Genomic DNA, 20,990 nt, shown 5'->3' on the forward strand with positions numbered 1-20,990 from the left:
TATGAGAAGAGTGAGAGGGTTTTTGGAGGAGTTTGTTGAACAACATGAGATCCCCGTGGTTGTTCATCTGTCTGCAAAATCCTGACTTTATTCCACTTAGGCAGTGAAAGTAAATGGTGCTTCCCAGAAACAGATTTCTTGCAGCAGCTAAGCTGAAGTGGCCACAAGGTCTTTTGCCCTGTGTCCTTTTCAGGCAGGTAAATGTGCACAGATCACCTTACAAACACTACCCAAAGGCACACGTTTGTGCAGGCAGGAAGTCACCTCACATGTCAGGCAAGAGCTGCAATCTGATCCTTCTGAAGGGTACAAGAGTGAAATAAAAATGTGAAGAAATCTCACAGAAGCAGAACAAAACTTCTGGGGATGGAGAGAAGAACAAAAAAGCCCCAAATGTCGGTGGTTAAGTGCTCGGTTGCAGTGAGCAGTGCTAGAGATGTTCAGCCCACGATATCCTGACAACAGAGAGCAGAGAAGTTGGGTTAGAGCAGGCTGCTGGAATGGGAAAATCTATCCTGGGCTCAGGTGTCTGTAAGGATGTTGACTCATTACATAGGTGTGTATTATTTCATGAGGAAATAATAAGATAAAGGTGTTCTAAAGCTAGAATTTTAAAGCTGTACATTTGAAGAAGTTAACAAATGAATCAAAATAAATGCACCATCTGCCATACCTGACAAACAAGATACTGTTTATGACAAAAGGAAAGAAACAGGCAGTTCCCTCCCCCACTAATTACCCTTGAAAGTTTTCCAAAAAGGGAAAGAAAAATAAATACTCTAATTAGCAGAAGTTTACATTAGAACTAATGTAGGAATTAATTGGAATAAGAGTCAAGTTGGATTAATTAAACAACGGCAATGTTTTATCCGTATTGCAAAGCAGAGAAAAAGTATCAGCAAATAAAAAACATAGGAGATAACAGCAGGATAATAAAAGAGGCAAAACAAAGATTAATTTGGCCAGTAAAGCAAAATTCAGGAGAAAAAAATGTATAAAGAGGCACAAAGATAAAATTGGGTGATGCTCTAATAAATATTCAAAACTTAAGTAATTATTGCCAGTCATTAAAAGACAAACAAGAAAAAACAAAAACAAAAACAAAAACAAAAACAAACAAAAAAAAAACAACCAAAAAAAACCTAGCAAAAAAAACTATGCAATCATTTTTAACCACAATGAATGATGAAAGATCTTCTAATTCTTAATTACTGCAATATTCCATATTGCATCCACAAAACTGTCATACATAACACAGTTTCTGGGAGCATTACCCCTCCCTGGCCTCTGCAGGAGCTTCACAAAACATTTGGCTTCGGCTGAGGCTGAAAGTAAATCAGGAGGTTTCAGGAATCTTTCTGCACTTTGGATCAGGAACAAACTCCCTGCTGACTTGTAAATGAGGTGTTTAAAGCTTAGCTAATATAACCACTTTCCTGTACAGAATCTTTGTTATATTCTTGTTGATGATCTAAAGCTGATAATTGCTTAACTCAGTGTAAGAAAAACCAGCTTTTTAGCTGACACTGAAGATATTCTCACCATTTACACCTAGAAGTAGACATTATCAGCTGCACACAGGAGCTTCTTGTGCACACACCAAAATTCAATAAGTAAATCTATCACAATACTCAAACTCTTTATTTGTCCCAGGTATGTCAGACCTTGAACGGCATAACCTAATTCAATTTATAATTAACTTATGCCTGCTTTGAATATAAGGTTTAACCAGACGAGGTCCCTTCCGACCTAAATTATGCTACAATTCCTGTACTCTAGCTCCTTCTGCAATCAGAAAAGCATAGAATTAGCAGTACTGATAATTAAACCCCCAGTCAGTCCAAGCTAACTGTAGATGCTGTGGAAGGCTGATTTCCCTGACTTCCCATGAAATAAACTTCACATTTTCTTTAAGAAGGATGAAAACTCAGTGATGTCCCAGGATATTACATCATTCTGCCAACATGTACAACACGTTTTTTCTAATGAAAATAATTTCTCAGAGAAAAGAAATACACAGAAAGTGTTGAGGACTTTTATTGTTGTTAAGTAATAGTACAATTCCTGTATGGTTTCACATGGACTAAAATAATTTGTGAATAACAGATGAAGTGCTATTGAGAAGCCTTCAAATGCCACATTCCGAAGTTAAGGCTTATTTTTACTTGACTATATAATCCAAGTAGCATTGATAAAATTTTTGCTTGAATTTAGGAATAGATTGACTGGGCTCATTTTGATTTCAGTTCAGACTTCTGAGGCTCCCTTGTGCAGCTAGGTTTCCCCTGCAGGCATTTCTGCCTGATACAGGGATGATACTCATTATGATAACAAGGTCTTGAAATTGAAACACTTTTAAAATAAATGGTGGGACTGTCTTGTAAATCCTACTGCTGGCATTTTATATAAATGCTCGTGATATTTTAGTATATTATAAACTTGTAAGATTTAAAATAGAGGCATCTCAGTCTGTCTGCATGGCACTTTTGCTCTACCAGTATTTCTGACAGCAAAGCTGGCCCGTGCACTGCTCATGCTGCTTCTTCCTGGCCCTGCTCACTCGCAGGAGCAGCCCCAGCTCTCTCTGTCGTCATTAATTCATCTGCTGGTGATGTGCTCTAGGTCACCATGGTACATTTGAGTCACATGCCCTGGCCTTCCCAGTCTGGGGGAGATTCGGGCAGGAGGGAGGAGAGCTGAGACCTTGGACTGATGCAGGCTGACTGCAGTTGAACACCCAGAAGTGCTGCTTGCCCCACTCTTCTTCTCCCCTTGAAGGACTCTCTGTGTAGCATTTCTGCAGTCAGTAAATTGGGAGAAGTAGCCACCTAAGTCGGCAGTGCTGCCAGAAAGTTATTTACCAGAAAATCCCCTCTCACAGGCCGATGAATCAACATAATGGAAGGGAATACTGCACTAAGGGATTGCAGAGACCTTTTAATCTGGCCTTGTCTGCAGAAAAGCAATATAGAGAACTGCATTTAATTTCTGTGCTAGTACTCTGGTTCCACATTCTTGCTTACTATTTGTATCAAAAAGCACAAAGGGACACTCAAAGAGTTCTATTTCCAAGAATAACCTTACTGATTAATATGACGGTCTTAATTTCTTCACCTGCAATTTTTGGATTTTTATTAAGTTTCCAAATGAGCTTTAAGGCAAGGTGTACTGCACTGAGCAATACTAGGAAAATACAAAAGCATGCTAACATTGAAGAACTGCTGGTAGTTTTGTATTGTCCTACAGGTCACATCACAGTCATAATTCCCCTGGTTGTTTTCTAGGCTGTAGCTATTTCTCTTCATGTCATATATAGAAATCAGAAGACAACATGATTAATCTGAATAACAAGTTATCATGAACCAACACTTTTTTTTTTCAAAGTATACGTAGGCAGATCACAGGACGACAGAACAGAAAAAATGACAGTGTTCATAAAGAATCTTATGCCTTCACAACAAAAGTGGGGATACATTTTTCTACTAACAATTGGGCCATTGGGAAAACCTGATGTGTTGGTTTGAAAGTAAAACCAGTGTGAGACTCCAAGTCAGTAATACAATTTAATAGGAGAAAAGAGAAAAAAATAAAATACATGCAATAATATAAAAGAAACAACCACCAACACAGTCAGAAATACAACCTGACACCCTGTCAGTCAGGGTGTTGGTAGCAGTCCGTATAAATGGTGGCTGCAGTCCTCCTGGATGACAGATGTGGTTCTGTTGAAGCAGTGCTCCTGTAGAAGGTGCAGTTTTCCTCCGAAGATCCAGCGATGATGTGGAAAAAGGTCCGACTTTCCTCTGGGATCCAGTAGAAAGGTCTGCCCTCGGGTCCCAAACCCCAGTTTTTTATCTAGGTAGGAAAGGCTTGGCTCCTGCCCCTGGTTGGGGCATCTCCCAATGGGGTGATGTAATCTTATCAGTCACACAATAGGACTTAATGGCCCATTAACAGAATATATCTTCTGGAGGAGGGATGGGTTGTGAATAGATAACGATGATCATCCCCCCATCTTATCAGATGGCACATCAGCAGAGGATATCTCCCACAGAGATAAGGATCACCACCCCTCCCACATTTTAACAGATGGTGATAGAATACACATTTTTGCATTGTACCCCAGGACATAATCCACCCCTTATTCTATTACCATCTACATCACACCCAAACCAATACCCTCTTACAGATATATAATACAAAATGAAACCTTACATACAGTTCTCACTAAAAATTAGGTCTCTTTGCGGTACACAACGGGTTTCCCCATCTTTCTGCATTACCCACCAAGTGTAACCAGGTCCTTGAGCAAAAACAATCCCACGGATTGGTTTGCCTTTGCCTGTGGTGGGATTAATCCAAACAGTCTTTCCTAAAATACTTTTCATGTGTACCACTGGGACCTTGTCCCCATCCACTGTGTGCAGGGGTTCAGAGTGGGCAGGACCGGCTCGATTGATGGACCCTCGAGTGTTAACCATCCAGGTGGCTTTGGCCAAGTTCATTTCCCAATTTCTGAAGGTTTCACTACCAAGTGCTTTCAAAGTAGTCTTAAGGAGTCCATTACACCGTTCAACTTTCCCGGCAGCTGGCGCATGGTAAGGAATATGATATATCCATTCAATGCCATGTTCTTTGGCCCACGTGTTGATAAGACCGTTCTTGAAATGGGTTCCGTTGTCTGATTTAATTCTCTCAGGGGTACCATGCCTCCAAAGGACTTGTTTTTCTAGGCCCAAGATGGTGTTCCGGGCAGTGGCATGAGGCACAGGGTAGGTCTCTAACCATCCTGTGGTTGCTTCCACCATGGTCAGTACGTAGCGTTTGCCCTGGCGGGTTTGGGGAAGGGTGATGTAGTCAATTTGCCAGGCTTCCCCATACCTGTACTTTGACCATCGTCCACCATACCACAGAGGCTTTACCCGCTTGGCCTGTTTGATTGCGGCACAGGTCTCGCAGTCGTGGATGACCTGTGAGATACTGTCCATGGTAAGGTCCACCCCTCGGTCACGGGCCCATCGGTACGTCGCATCTCTCCCCTGATGACCAGAGGCATCATGGGCCCAACGAGCTAGGAATGATTCTCCCTTGTGCTGCCAGTCTAGATCCACCTGTGATACTTTCACTTTGGCAGCTCGGTCCACCTGCTCGTTGTTGTGATGTTCTTCATTAGCCCGGCTTTTGGGTACATGTGCATCCACGTGTCGAACCTTTATGGTCAGTTTCTCTATTTGGGCAGCAATGTCCTGCCAAATCTCAGCTGCTCATATGGGTTTCCCTCTGCGTTGCTAGTTGGCCTTTTTCCAGCGATCCAGCCAACCCTACAGAGCATTAGCTACCATCCATGAGTCAGTGTAGAGATAGAGCCTTGGCCACTTCTCTCGTTCAGCAATATCCAAAGCCAACTGGACGGCTTTTAGCTCTGCGACCTGACTCGATCCACCTTGTCCCTCGGTAGCTTGTGCAACTTGTCGTGTGGGGCTCCATACTGCAGCTTTCCATTTCCGGTTAGTGCCTACAATTCGGCAGGAACCATCAGTGAAGAGGGCATATCGTCTTTCAGCCTCCGGTAGCTCATTATATGGTGGGGCTTCCTCAGCACGTGCCACTTGTTCCTCTTCTTCTTCAGAAGACAATCCAAAAGTCTCACCTTCAGGCCAGTTTGTAATTATTTCCAGAATCCCAGGGCGATTTGGATTCCCAATACGGGCGCGCTGAGTGATGAGGGCAATCCACTTGCTCCATGTGGTGTCAGTGGCGTGATGTGTGGAAGGCACCTTTCCCTTGAACATCCAGCCCAGCACTGGTAGTCGGGGTGCCAGGAGGAGTTGTGTTTTTGTGCCAATCACCTCTGAGGCAGCTTGAACTCCTTCATAGGCGGCCAAGATCTCCTTCTCTGTGGGAGTGTAGTTGGCTTCAGATCCTTTGTAGCTTCTGCTCCAGAATCCCAGTGGTCGACCCCGAGTCTCACCAGGCACCTTCTGCCACAGGCTCCAAGACAAACCATGGTTCCCGGCTGCAGAGTAGAGCACGTTCTTCACATCTGGTCCCGTCCTGACTGGGCCAAGGGCTACTGCATGAGCAATCTCCTGCTTGATCTGGGCGAAGGCTTGCTGCTGCTCAGGGCCCCAGTGGAAATCGTTTTTCTTGCGGGTAACCAGGTAGAGAGGGCTCACAATCTGACTGTACTCAGGAATGTGCATTCTCCAAAAGCCTATGGCACCTAGGAAGGCTTGTGTTTCCTTCTTGTTGGTAGGTGGAGACATAGCAGTGATCTTATTAATTACCTCTGTTGGGATCTGACGACGTCCATCTTGCCACTTGACTCCTAGAAACTGAATTTCCTGAGCTGGTCCCTTAACTTTACTTCGCTTAATGGCAAAACCAGCTTTCAGCAGAATCTGGATAATCTTCTCTCCTTTCTCGAAGACTTCCCCTGCTGTGCTGCCCCATACAATGATGTCATCGATATACTGTAGATGTTCGGGGGCCTCACCCTTCTCCAGTGCAGCCTGGATCAGCCCATGACAGATGGTGGGACTGTGCTTCCACCCCTGGGGCAGACGATTCCAGGTGTACTGCACACCCCTCCAGGTGAAAGCAAACTGAGGCCTGCATTCTGCTGCCAGAGGAATGGAGAAAAATGCATTGGCGATATCGATAGTGGCATACCACTTTGCTGCCTTGGACTCCAGCTCGTACTGCAGTTCCAGCATGTCCGGCACAGCAGCGCTCAGCGGTGGAGTCACCTCATTCAATGCACGATAGTCTACGGTCAATCTCCATTCTCCTTCAGATTTACGCACAGGCCAGATGGGGCTGTTGAAGGGTGAGTGGGTTTTGCTGACCACCCCTTGGCTCTCCAGTTTACGGATCATTTCATGGATGGGAATCACTGAGTCTCTGTCAGTACGGTATTGCCGGCGGTGTACTGTTGTTCTGGCGATTGGTACCCGTTGCTCTTCAACTTTTAGTAGTCCCACAGCAGAGGGGTCATCTGCAAGACCAGGCAAGGTGCTTAGTTTTCTAATGCCGTCTGTCTCTACAGCAGCTATCCCGAAAGCCCAGCGATATCCTTTTGGGTCTTTGAAGTATCCATTTCTAAGATAGTCTATGCCAAGGATGCATGGGGCCTCTGGGCCAGTCACGATGGGGTGTTTCTGCCACCTGTTCCCAGTTAAATTCACTTCGGCCTCCACTACAGTCAGCTGCTGGGATCCTCCTGTTACCCCAGAAATAGAGATGGATTCTTCTCCTACATACTTTGATGGCATCAGAGTACACTGGGCGCCGGTGTCAACCAAAGCCTTATGTTTTTGTGGGTCGGATGTGCCAGGCCATCGGATCCACACAGTCCAATAGATCCGATTATCCCTCTCCTCTACCTGGCTAGAGGCAGGGCTCCTCTATTCCTGATCCTGGTACACGTTGCTTTCTCCCTGTAAATAGGTTCTTGAGGTTCCTTCAAGAGGATCAGTCATATCATCATTCTGATACTGTCTGGAGTTCTGTACACGAGAGACTGGAGCAGCATTGACTCTAGATGAACTTCTTGGGGTAAGTGTCCCTCTTTTCAGCTCCCGTACCCGGGCTGCTAAGGAGGAGGTGGGTTTTCCATCCCACTTCCTCATGTCTTCTCCATGCTCCTGAAGGAAAAACCAGAGGTTACCTCGTGGAGTGTGTCCTCTCTCCCTGCCTGAGGAACGCCGGCTCCTAATGGCAGAAACTCTTGTTGGTTCAGGAGAGATCTGGTAGTTGTTTTCCTTAAGTTCTTTTTTTAGTTTCTGATGGCCCTCTTCAATCAGGCTTCGGACTTGCTCCACCAGCCGTGTTTCCACGGATGAGACATGGGTACGAAATGGGGCTGTGACAGTGTCCTCATAAATTCTTAGTTTATTGGCCAAGACGCCTACCATGTCCTCACCTTCCCTCCACTGCAGCGTTGCCAGGTAACGGGAATACATCTCTGGTCTAAGTCGTGCAAATCTCAACCACATCTGTGACGTGCACCGGACACAGTCTGGGCTCTTAGGAAATCTCTCATCTTCTGAGAAAATGATCTCCAGCACGGCCAATTCCCTCAGGCATCGGATACCTTGTTCTATTGTGCTCCATTTTCCTTGGTGCACCTGAAGATCTTCTTTACAAAGGTATCTGTCCTTCACACTTGTCAGCAGTCGCCGCCAGAGGCTGAGAGTTTCTTGGGTTCTCCCAATCCCCTGGTCAATGACCACATCCCGGGACAGAGATCCCAGTTGCCTGGCCTCACATCCATCCAGAATGGTGTCATTGGCTGCAGCGTCCCAGATGCGGAGCAGCCAGGTCAAGATGGACTCATTTGTCTGGCGGGTGAATTCCCTCCGCAGGTCACGCAGCTCACCCAGGGATAGAGAGCGAGTGATGATCTCTGGCTCTGTCACTTCTGCTGGGTGCGAAGGTCCTGCCACGTCCTCGTCAGTCACTATGCGAACTGATTTGCTCTTTGATTTCTTCTTCTGAACGGGCGCAACTGCTACTGGTCTAGGCTGTTCTGGCTCAGTGATGGTTTGTGTGGAGATGCTGATGGTGCTTCTGGCTTTTTTCTCCTCTGTGGCAGACTGCATAGACACGGACACCGTTGCTTTGCTTTTGGCTTTTTCCTCCTCTGTGGCAGTCTGCGTAGACACGGACACTGTTGCTTCGCTTTTGGCTTTTTCCTCCTCTGTGGCAGTCTGCGTAGACACGGACACTGTTGCTTCGCTTTTGGCTTTTTCCTCCTTTGTGGCAGTCTGCATAGACACGGGCACTGTTGCTTTTTGTTTGGTTCTTCTCCTCTTTGTGACATTCTGTGCAGTCGTGGACGAAGTTGATTTGTTTCTTTTTTCCTCTTCCTCAAGAATACGCATCAATACGCCATGTAGTGTTCTGTTTCTAAGTATGTTGTAGGCTGTAAAGGCTGTGCAGAGGAGACAAAGCAGAACTAACAACAATATTGTGCTGTCCTTAGCATCCAGCGGGAACTCAACATTTCCAAAAACTACTGTATCAGGCCGGAAAGATTGGAAAAAATCATCCTTTACCCCTCCCCCCAAGGGCTGGGTGTGATTGTTAAAACCCCGGATGTAGCAACCTAGACTAGGACAAGCAAACAAAGTCGAGTATATATTCCGGATTATGTTCATTGCCTCAGAGGTTATCATGCAGTAGACATAATAGGCCAGTAAAGCAATTTTTATACCATATCCTGGTCTACACAGGAGCATTACAGCTGGCAGATAGTTCCCCATGTGTGGAAAAATATAGAGAGCAAGATATAAAACCCATGTAAGCATGTTGAGAATCATGGTGAAAACAAAATTGTAATACTGACTTTCCTCAGCACCCTTCGTGCCCCACGTTGGGCGCCAATTAATGTGTTGGTTTGAAAGTAAAACCAGTGTGAGACTCCAAGTCAGTAATACAATTTAATAGGAGAAAAGAGAAAAAAATAAAATACATGCAATAATATAAAAGAAACAACCACCAACACAGTCAGAAATACAACCTGACACCCTGTCAGTCAGGGTGTTGGTAGCAGTCCGTATAAATGGTGGCTGCAGTCCTCCTGGATGACAGATGTGGTTCTGTTGAAGCAGTGCTCCTGTAGAAGGTGCAGTTTTCCTCCGAAGATCCAGCGATGATGTGGAAAAAGGTCCGACTTTCCTCTGGGATCCAGTAGAAAGGTCTGCCCTCGGGTCCCAAACCCCAGTTTTTTATCTAGGTAGGAAAGGCTTGGCTCCTGCCCCTGGTTGGGGCATCTCCCAATGGGGTGATGTAATCTTATCAGTCACACAATAGGACTTAATGGCCCATTAACAGAATATATCTTCTGGAGGAGGGATGGGTTGTGAATAGATAACGATGATCATCCCCCCATCTTATCAGATGGCACATCAGCAGAGGATATCTCCCACAGAGATAAGGATCACCACCCCTCCCACATTTTAACAGATGGTGATAGAATACACATTTTTGCATTGTACCCCAGGACACCTGATTACCTTTTTCAATGCCCTGAGTATTGTCCATATGAAAAACAGTGTAGCAAGTCACAGTGAAGTCTAAACTGAAAAAATCTTTTTGCTAGCCTTTGTCATGTTTCATATGCACCTGTTATTCCAGGTAAACTTTCTTCATGTAATTTTTTTCTTTAGAAAAATTAATAGAGTTAAGAAAAATATCCACTAAAAGAACAGGTGCAATTTTTGTAAAACTACAAATTGATAATGAACTTCATGGCTGCAGGAGTAATTTGCTGTTAAAGCTGCTTATGTAGCAGTCTTTTAAGTACATACTCTGAGCAAGAAGGAAACACCTAATTAGTAAGAAAATGCACTTTCACATCCTTCCTTTCCCATCTGAATCACTCTATTTCAGTCACATTAGGGAACTTCGGAGGGAGACAAGATAATATTTTAATTTCAGACACATAAATTAATACTGGTGTAAAGGCCAAGTTGTGCTCAGCCCTCAATACTGAATTTCCTGGGAATTCAGTCTCTTCTCAGATCATGCCAAGCAAGAACTGTGGTCTCATTCATGGATAAGAAAGGACAAGACTTGATAGAGTGGGTTGTATGCATCTGTCAAGCACTAGGATGCTTTGCTACTCATCAGATGAATCTAAATTAATACCAGTGGCCATAAAAACTACCATTTTTAGCACATAACTTACTCAAATGTTTTTTAATTTTTAAAGAGCTCATCATGTTAATCTGTTTGTTTAGACTCTTCTATAAAAAAATGGTAATTTTAATTAATGTTTTGGAGGCACACTCATTATTGTGTATACCCTGCATATTGTGCCATTCTGACAGTGTTCTTTTTTAAAATACTAACACAAAAAGGTATTTGAAGCACATCAAATTTTCTAAGTATTTACTTGATAAAAAACCAAAAATGTCCTTGTATTGTTATTTCTGAAAAGAGATCTAATTTATTTTGTATATGAAGAGAAATTATGAAATTTCTCATTGGGCTCTGCATTCAGAAGAGAGACAGTTACATAAGAAAAAGAATACAATAATCTTTATAGCTGGGTATTTTAATACTCTATATATACACCAAAGAAATAGGATTAAATTTCTGCTCTGTTAGCATATACAAGACCAGGAGACAAAATGTGTAAACAAACTTACTGATCTAAAAAAAACCCCAAACGGGCCAGAAATACAATTAATTGCCACTCAGATATTTAAAGGATTCATTACTGGTAATTTGCCTGTAATTTCACTACATCTGTTTTTTTACAGCCACTCCTATTTCTTCCTTGTTTTCTTTCAACTAGTGCTTTTACAAGACAATAATGTTCTTCATATTATAGCAATGGAAAAACAGCATGCAACCCCCATTGGCCAGAAGCTAAGGCTGCAAGAAAGTTAATTCTAGAAAAATTGTAGCACAGGTGTGATTCTCACAGACAGGCTGGTCATTCTCCTTGTGAAGCTGAAGTAAAATCACAGAAGACAAACTCCTTTCTTTGATGCTACTTCTTTATGACCCAATTTTTAGTCTCAGCTACAGTACTGTAATTTCTCTGAAAATTATACGCTCTAGCAATTATTTCTTACATTGAATGCAAAAATTAGAAGAAAGTTCAATTGAGGCAGAGACGGTGCTAAGTTTGCTTTACTGTGACCATGTTATTCCTGTATTTGTTTGTGGAAAGATAAGGAAACAGGAAACCCACATATTTTCTAGCATCTTAAATGCACGCAGCAGAGCTGTGCAGCCCTACCTGCAAGTCCCAACAGTTGATAAATAAAACATGTCACCTGCTGAAAAAAACTTTACTGACAAGAGCATAGTCTCCCTCCAAGGCTATAAGCAGCTCCTGCTGCAGTAGATCTTCCGAATAGATCCATGAAAGGCTGCAAAATTGCTGCCACACGCAGGGAGGTTTTCTACACAAGCTCACAGCGGCAATTGTGGCTGAGCCGCCCCCCACGCCCTGGCACGGCCATGGCGCCTCAGGGCCTCGCCTCCGCCGTGCCGGCAGCGCTGAAGTCACCGCGCTGGGACACCTGACAGGCGGCTTCCAGCAGCAGCCGTGGGCTGTGCTCCTCTGCAGCCAGGCGGGGGTGGCTGCAATGCCTCAGCAGGAGCCTGCAGAGAGAGGCCTTTGGCTGTCCGTGCCATCGGCCTTGCAGCGGAGGGAGAAGGAGCCGCCTCCATGGCGGAGCTGGGCCGGGAACGGGCAGGGCTCTGGGGCCGAGCTGGGCCCGCTCGCCGGCCGAAGGAAGCCGGAGGCTGGAGGTGCCATTCCTGCCAGGAGGACACCCACAGCTTTCCCTGGGTTAGTGCCCTTCCCCTCCGGGCCGCTCTGTCCTATGGGCAGGACCGGGGCAGGTGCAGCTGGGAGCTCGTTGTTATTGCTCTCAGTGGTGCAGTGAGCCTTACTTCGCTACCATTTGTTGTAGCTGTCAAACTGAACATGCATTGAGCGAAATACCCTTTTCCTCAGGCTGTTTCATGCTTTTCCTTCACATGCTAATGGTGTTTTAGGAACAGGTTCTCCTCTGTGAGAGATTTCACACTGTTGTGACTCCTTCAACTTCAACACATTTTTGAGTCAGCACTGTAGTTGTATCAGAAGGGAAGTATATGACTTGTTCTACTGTAGATAGTGTCTCTACAAAAAAACTTTGCAAAATAATCAATGTCATCGATTTCCTCCCATTTTCGCAGTGGCTATAGTTTGAGAATTGGAAGATTTTTGTTCTTTTCTTTTTTCTAGTTCTAGTTATTTTTTCCCTCACATAGGTGGGCCTGGCTCTGGCAAAGGTAGCCAGTGTGAACAGTTAGCCAAGAAATATGGATTTACTCACCTGTCCACTAGTGACCTTCTCCAAAATGAGTTATCATCGTTATCAGAGAGAAGTAAATTGATCAAAGACATCGTGGAATGTGGTGAACCTGTGCCTGGCGTGAGTGATGGTTTTATTCGGGGTTCTAATGGTTAAACAAAGGCAGTGGTAGGAATATTGTCTAAAACAGTGGAAATAGATACTGGAGATGATGTTCAGTATCTCAGTGCATTTTAGTAAAATTAATCTGTAACCTCAGGGAGACATTTCCTTGTTGCCAAATCCATGGCACTTGTTTCCCTTTTCAGTGCCAGTATTTCTTTATGTTTCACATAGGCAATAAATTAGACATGAAGTACAGTGAGACAGATGCATTGCAAAATGTAAGTACAGAAAACAAACTTTATGTCCTTTTTATAGTGTTACATTTCAGATTCAGAGCTGGTCCTCCTGGCAGCTATTTTAAATTACAGTACCTGCAGCAGTTCCCTGCAGAGCTGGCTGACATCCCAGATTAGCTGGACTGCAGCTTAATGGAGATTGTGAAGGCAGAGGGTGTTGTTCTCAGCTGGACCTGACTTTTACATGGCAGGGCCACAGTCCCAGTTCTTGGTGGGTCTTCAGCAACCGCAGCTAGGTCACAGGATGTGTTTGTTAATGAAAGATACTGGGAAATGCTGTTCAGGGAAAACTAAAAGCTGTGCTCAGGCTTGATTTTGATTGCTTTGCTCTTCAGTGTGTTTGGTCAGATGGGGTCACTTTCCATGTAACATAATTATACCAGTGACATAGCAAAATGCAATCAGACTGGAAAATGCTGCAGCAGTACTCTAGAGTTTCACAAGTATTAACATTCATTTTGAAAAGATGAAGTATTCTGAGCTATCTGGAGGGTACTTTGGGAAATCTTGGATGGATTGCATTAGATTTGTGTGGCATTGCTAGTCCTGAGAGAATAAAAAGCAGAGTGGCCTGCTACCTGCAGGACAAGAAAAACGCCTGCATTGACAGGACCTACTTATAGCCAAACAGGGCCGTTTTCAAGGGTGTAGGACTAAAGTCAGTGCAACAAACAAAGGTATCAATCTTTCTTATTATTTAACCTATAATTCCTTCTCTTTCCTATACAGGGTATTGTTGTAGAGCTACTGAAGGAAGCCATGGTTTCCAAGCTAGGGGACACAAAAGGATTCCTGATCGATGGGTATCCCCAAGAGCTGAAAGACGCAGAAGAGTTTGAGAGCAAGGTGACCATACCCCTGGAATGCTGTTGTAACTCCTGTAATTCTGGTGCTGCTTCAGTCCCTCTCTTCACCTGATTGCAGGGACATGTAAAAAGCCAATCCAGCAGAGCTGTGCTGCTGATCAATGAAATTTTGGCACCCCATCAGTACAGCAAATCTAGCTGTTGCCCTTACCTACCCAGACTCCAGAACACACTAGAAGGAGAAGTAAAGGCTGATTTTACCTAAATTTAATGTAAACCAGGAACAATTCACATTTAGTAGAAAGCATACTTTTAGAACCATTTTTTTGGTTCTAGTGTATAGTGCTGTACTTCTGATCAAGCATAGAAGTATGTATCTCCACAGTTAGTATTTATTACCAGTTAGCCAGCTCTGCTAAAGCTTGCTTCCACTTGAAACAGCCAAACACAGATTTAATTTTTGTGATGAGTAACAGGTGGTACAGCCATAAAAAGAGCGTTCTGCAAGTGCCTGCGTGGCAATTCCGAGAGTTATCGATTTCCTCAGGATGTGCTAAGACCTCGTGAGAAGTCTCAGCCGTACATTTCTCAGTCTTCAGAAAATACTCTGAGCCTATGAATGAATCTGCCAGGGCTTAGGAGAAAAGAGGTGGTGAATTAGGGATAATAGTTAGTATTTGTTATATCATATTACACTCCAAAAACAAGTTTATAAGGTAATAAAACTTTAATGAATCCCCTGTTTTCTCACTGAGCGTTTAGCTGCTTTATTTAGTTGATTACCGTAAAAGCCTAGCAAGATATAGGCATCAGAAGCCAGACAAAATAATGAGCAATGGGATTTGCTATAGAAGCCATTCATAGAAATGTTGACTTATTAGTAAAATGCTGTAGACTGTTAAAAAAATGCTGGAGATTTCTTTGATTTTGTGTCTGAGGAGGAACTATTTCAGCAGTGCTGTTTCTCTGGTAGGCAGGCATGTTTGTGTCCTGTGGACACTTGTCTATATTATGAAGTGGGATTTAGAGATTGGAGTGTCCTGCACTGAGGTATTCCCAGGCAAATGTCTTAATGCATCCAGTGCTGAAGCAGAGCTCCTTGAAGTTCCCTGAAAGCAGCAAAAGATCCCAAAGTCCCAGACTGCATTTGGAGTAAAAGACAAGGACCTCAAGTGACTGTTTTGAACATGCTGTCACCCCTGTTGTGCTTTGTATCCACTTTTCACAGGCCAGCTCTGAGCTTCTCAGTAAGACTGTGAAATATTTTTAAATGAGTCGTTTTTGAGATAATGCTTTGCTGTTCTTTCCAAAGGGTGATGAGAAGTTCATAAATTATAATTGAATGAAAGAGGTGCACATTAGGCCTTAATTAATGGCAGCAAAGTACAGATGAATAATGCTACATATCTACATGATATCTAAAAATCTTTATAATTGTTAATAAAGACCTGCTCTATTTAGAAGACATCAAGAATAATGCTTATATTTCAGAGCTTGACTCATAAACAGAATGAGCTATGTAGAACCAGCTTATTCTCTGGCCAATTTTATCCAATTCCCTTCTATGATACAATTTTACCCAGCCATAATTCTAGAGAAGCACAAAACTCTGTTCTCTCCTCGGCCTTTCTACAAGGTGAACAAACATTATTAAATTATATATTCCACAGCACCAGGTGGGAAGTACTCAGTCAGACAGAGTAAAGGCCCAGAACATTAGACTTGTTTGGTATGTATTATTTAAGCTAAATTGTGCCAGGAAAATAGTAATTTTTTGAAAATAAAAAAGTAGCAAAAATTGCTGTAATACCTGATAAGGGCATTACTTTCACTTTTTGTGGATTTTAGTTTGGAAGAAAGATATTTCTGTAATAGTTTGAATTCCATATAGCAATACTGAAACTTTTAAGAAAACCATGTAAATTTTTCAAAAGTAAATCAGACTGAGTATATCCAGCAGGATAATATTATCTGATCCTATCAGTCAGTAGACTACATCATTATCCTCATTGTAAGGTGATGAGTATAACTGATAAAAGGAATTATTTCCTATTTATTCCATTATAATTTAGAGCAGACCATGGAATTCCTCATGTAAAACTGGGAGGAAATAATTTCTCACCTTCCTAATCCAGTTATACAAAAAGGGCATTTGTTTAAATTAAGCCCACATATATTTTTAATTCTCTGTGTCTCCTGCACTATTAAGACTGCCTTATTGGCTTTTTTAACCCCCCAACCCCGTGCTTCTACAGCTAATAGCATTAATGTTTTCTGTGTGGAAGAAATGGGTAGATAAAAGCCTGTCATTGAACTGTCTGACAATCCCTTGGCTTCAGCTTCCCTTACAAAGTCATTAAGGGTAGGAGAAAGGTCAACACAATCCAGACATCCTCAGTCAAATGCAGAAGGCCTGACATGAAATATTTACCTTTAGAATATTTCTTCCTTTAAGGGCTGTCAACAAAGATAACAATGACAATTTCAATATATTGGTCATTTAGATTTTCTTTGCTGTAGCTGTGGTAAAAATATGATTTTGCAATGGTCACTAGTGTGAAGAGCAATCATGTTTTTTTCAAGTCTTCTCACTTTTTCCTGAAAAGTGTTTTCCAGATCCCCTCTGGGAAGGGAAGGAATGAGAAAAAGACTGGGAGTGTCATTGAAGGATTAAATACATAACTGCATGGAAAAATTTACTTTTTTTCCCCATTGATCCCATAACACCTGCATTTTGCTTGAGATAGTGGAATTTATCACTTTGGACTCAGCCCAGCAGTTTTTGCTCATACAAAATCTTGTGTCAGAGAGTACTGTGCCTAAGCAGGGTGCATGACTGTGCATTCCAAGATTTATGCTAAATGACATACATATTTTTCAGTGTTTCAGGGAAAGAATGATGAGAATTTGTATTTAGAACTTTTGGCTCTCTCTTAAAATACCATAAAGAACATTTTCTTGCCATTTCTTTTTTTCCCATAAAGTACTGCAGTATCTATGATCAACTGTAGAGAGAGATGATTATTTATGATCTTTGCTAGGCCTAAGAATAAAAATAAATAAATCTGAATTTATTTTTATTAGAGAAAAGGACAGACTCTCCCTCATGACCAGTTTGGCCCTAGCCGAACAGCATTAAATGACCAGCTTCCCATAGAATTTGGAAATTACTTGCCAATTTGAAAATGCAGAGAAGTGTATCACATCCTTCCTTTACAGCATGGGTAGGAATAATGTGGGTGCACTGAAGGACATAAAATACTGTGTGACATAAAGTAATTCACAGGTTGTATTCCTGTGAATATTTGATGGTGTCCCTGAGCCTGTCTCTTGTTACTCATTTCCATTTCAAGTGGGTACATTTTTATGTGGACATTTCCTGCTACTGCATCGTGAAGTACTGAACTAAAATTTACCACTCCCTTTTCACACATTGAACAAAGAAAAGGCTACAAATACAACTGAGTCAAGTAATCCATAAGTCCTGTACTGTTTGCATCAATCAAATAATGAACTGATGCTCTTCAGTCCAAGCAAGGAGAATTTGTCAGATCTTCTCTCTTTATCTCTCTGTGTAGAGCCCAGGCAAGCACAGCCTTGCTCCTCAATGCTGGCACCCCTTAGTGCTGCTGCAATGAACAGTGTTTGTTAATAAGCATAATTTCTCCATAAACAAATACAATTCACTAATAAATTCTTTGGTGACTGTTTTGGTGTTATCCAAACAAAACCTGTTTTACTGGGCCAGAACTTTGAATGTTTGTTGTTTTCCTTTGTCTCTAGATTGGGGAACCAAAGCTTGTGCTCTGCCTGGACTGCTCTGCAGGAACCATGAGCAGTCGCCTTCTGATGAGGAATCAGAGCAGTCACAACTCTGAGGACACTGAAACCACCGAGGAAAGAATTGAAAGCTACTACCAAGCATCAAACCCTCTGATTGCGTACTATGAAAGCAAGACACAGTTATGCAAGGTAAATTACTTGACCTTTTAAATTAAACTATTGCTTTTTACTTCAATTATATGAGCAATATTTGGAAAACACTGACATGACATGATTTATGAACTGTTCCTGCACTTTCCAGTTGTCCTCATTTTACAATTCCCTGATTTGTTTGCAACTTCTGCAAACTTCTGAGTTCCACATGACAGTTCGAAAGAAAAAAACACTGATTTATCCTTAGTCAGAGAACATATCCTGAATCAATAACTCATCTTTATAGAATCTCTTATTAAACATAAATTCTGGAAAGCTTTTCTTTAAGTATTAGGATGTATTACTCTATAAGATCCTTCAAAATTAAGATTAAAGATGATGTTAATCCAAAGCCCTTTAGTAAAATTTTCAAAACTGACAGTGTATATCCTGAAATTAAACAGACCTGCACACAAGAAAGATATTTTTGCTTAAATAAATAACATAGTTATATTAATTTCAATGGATTATTTGAGTTTACACCTGCTCAGGATGTGATATTTAAAGCATTCTTTTTATTCAGTACTTTAAAGAGAAGCAAGAAAAATTCCATCAGTGTACTTAGCTGGCACATTTGTAGACTCATTAACATAGGATTTGGGGGACTTTTTCTTTTTTCTCTGCTCTCTGTCATGGAAACTATCCCTTAGTTCACCTACAGAAAGATCTACTCCTACTGCTCTGTCTTGTCCTAAAAGAGAAAGAGTCCAATAATAGTTTCTGGAAATATTAGGGGATCTGTTTTTTTCTAGAGGCTGTAGAAAACATACAAACCACCTGCCCCAAACTTTTCTCCTTTGCAAAGTTCCCAAAAGAGAAATGTGCAGCTAATTTGTGCACCAATATCCTGACCTGAGAATAGAGTTAATGACACAATGCTGAGAAAAATGATACTCAAAGGAAGAGTCCTGATTTCTGGCCTTTCCTAACCCAAACAATAAGTGCACATAAAACAAAGTCTAAGTGGCAGAAAAAGGTTCCTATTTACTATTCATCTTTAGGCTTACAAACGACTATGTGGTTTATTTGTTTTTTCTTTGAGAAGCTATCTTGCTAAAATTGCAAGGATGTGCCTAACTAAGAATTCAGTGCAATGCACAATACACCAACACAGCACAATGCCAAGGAAAACAGAGCTCTCTGTCTCAATATCTATTCCAGGGAGCTGTGCCTACCACAGTGTTTCCCTTTTTGAAGCATCAGGGAAGTGACAGCCCCAAAGAGAGTGAAACCACACTTAACACTTTCATACAAATTTTGTAGTCATGGTTTGCCTCATTTCCCTTGACATGGGCTTTACTTGCCCTTCCTTAATGCTCCTGCTGCAAGTTCCTGCTCCATCCCCTACATAATTTCCTTGCTCGAACAGTGCCTACAGTACTTTCCTTACAATGTCTGCAGATTGTCTGAACTTGCTTCTGGTGAATGTGGTGTTTACCATATATCCACCTTCCAGGTGGAACCATTGGGTATGAAAGCTCTGTAAAATCAACTTTATAAACATCATTGTGGAAAATGTCTTTTAAAACTATTTTAGTGAATATGTTTAAGCTACGTATGTTGAAGAAAGCAGAGAGTCAAGGGGAAGTTTGCAATTCCCAGGACATGGGGTTAGTTTCTTATTTATAGTAACAGATTTTACACACAGCCAAGCATTGACATTAGCAGCCACTGGGTGTTCTCTGAATGATGAAAGTAAATTCAGGTGGAAAGCAGAAAAACTGACAATAATAACTTCTGATCAAATATATCACATATAACATTTGACTGCAGTTCTTTTGTGCAGGCTAGGCTAAAATAGTCTTGGGTTTGTTTTTTGTTTTTTTTTGTAATATCATACACACATGCACAGAAGACTGAGACTTTACCTAGAGGCAGTCTAACATGTTTAATATTTTGCTTTCCCATTTTAATTAAAGCATCACATATTTCAGTGTTGGGGATTTGTTCATTCCTAAGTGGGTTTCTCACTCTCCAGCACTGTCCAGTGCTGGCTGAAGAGGTTAATGCTCCCATGGAGATGCTGCTGCCTCTATAATTCTGTCTCCTGAAATTCTGTGTGTGTGTTTCCTATCCACTTCAGACAAAGCCGTCAAGGTTAATTTACAAGTGTTGATTTGACCCCTGAAAAATAAATTTTCATCTATATTAATGGATTTATTTTAAATCACCCATGGACCTCCATGTAACTACAGATGAGAGACAAATGTACTCTTTTTCTTAGGCAAAGCTTCTGGCATCCAGTAGATTCAGGGAAGTGATGCCTTCCTGAGGGTGCTATTTGGAGATCCAGATCAGTCTGTGATCCAGGATAAGCAATGGCCAAAGCATCTGAAGAGAAGCTGTTTAAGAGAGGAAGAGGAGTCTAAAAGAATATTTGATTCCTGCCTAGGTTTGGTTTTTCAACACAAGCAGCTCTTCAGTGAAAGGCTCACTGAGCTTTATATCCCTTGGGGTTGCAGCAATGCACTTTCTTAAGCATGCAGAGGAGTGGGTGTTGAGATTCTAGAGGAATACCAGAGTCTAAATCTTGCTAACTTCCATCAACCTTTTCTAGCCAACTTAGTGCAGCTGGCTAAAGACCACTATATTCTAGGTATTAATTGTAGAAGTGATCATGTGTTATGGGGCACCCACCTCCACCTTGCCACAGAAAAGAAAATCAGAAATCGACTTGTGTAACAAGAAAATGGGGTTGGCATACTGGTGTAATTTATTTTCTCCAGTTAAGTGTATTTAGGGTTGGACAATTCCACAGACTGGGAACAGCACATGACAGCAGTGGGATGTATTTAATTTGTCCTATCCACTCCAAAGGTTTTCAGTCCTGAAACAGGCTGATTAAATATGCAAATGTAAAATTCAGTCCTGGGCAGAAGGCCAGCAAAAGGTCTGGTGTGGGAATTAGATGTTGGCTGCATACTCAGCAGAGGAGGAGCTGATCTGTAACACCACATCAAGGTGTGGTGAGAGTACAATGCCGA

At 42.1% G+C, this 20,990-nt stretch overlaps 1 protein-coding gene across 7 annotated transcripts in view; it reads left to right on the top strand.

Moving 5' to 3' along the window:
- AK5 (adenylate kinase 5) overlaps positions 1 to 20,990 on the top strand; it is an 89,467-nt gene that overhangs the window by 62,813 nt on the left and 5,664 nt on the right. For all 7 annotated transcript variants that reach the window (XR_015805371.1, XM_014872159.2, XM_014872160.2 and 4 more), the window contains exons 11-13: positions 12,781 to 12,944; positions 13,955 to 14,071; positions 17,815 to 18,003. Coding sequence is in view for 6 of the 7 variants with exons in the window: in XM_014872159.2 (XP_014727645.2) it covers positions 12,781 to 12,944; positions 13,955 to 14,071; positions 17,815 to 18,003 (470 nt within the window). In the remaining variant the exon portion in view is untranslated. The remainder of the gene's footprint in view (positions 1 to 12,780; positions 12,945 to 13,954; positions 14,072 to 17,814; positions 18,004 to 20,990) is intronic.

Source organism: Sturnus vulgaris, chromosome 9 (assembly GCF_052056855.1).
Source record: "Sturnus vulgaris isolate bStuVul1 chromosome 9, bStuVul1.hap1, whole genome shotgun sequence".
Lineage (NCBI taxonomy): Eukaryota > Metazoa > Chordata > Aves > Passeriformes > Sturnidae > Sturnus > Sturnus vulgaris.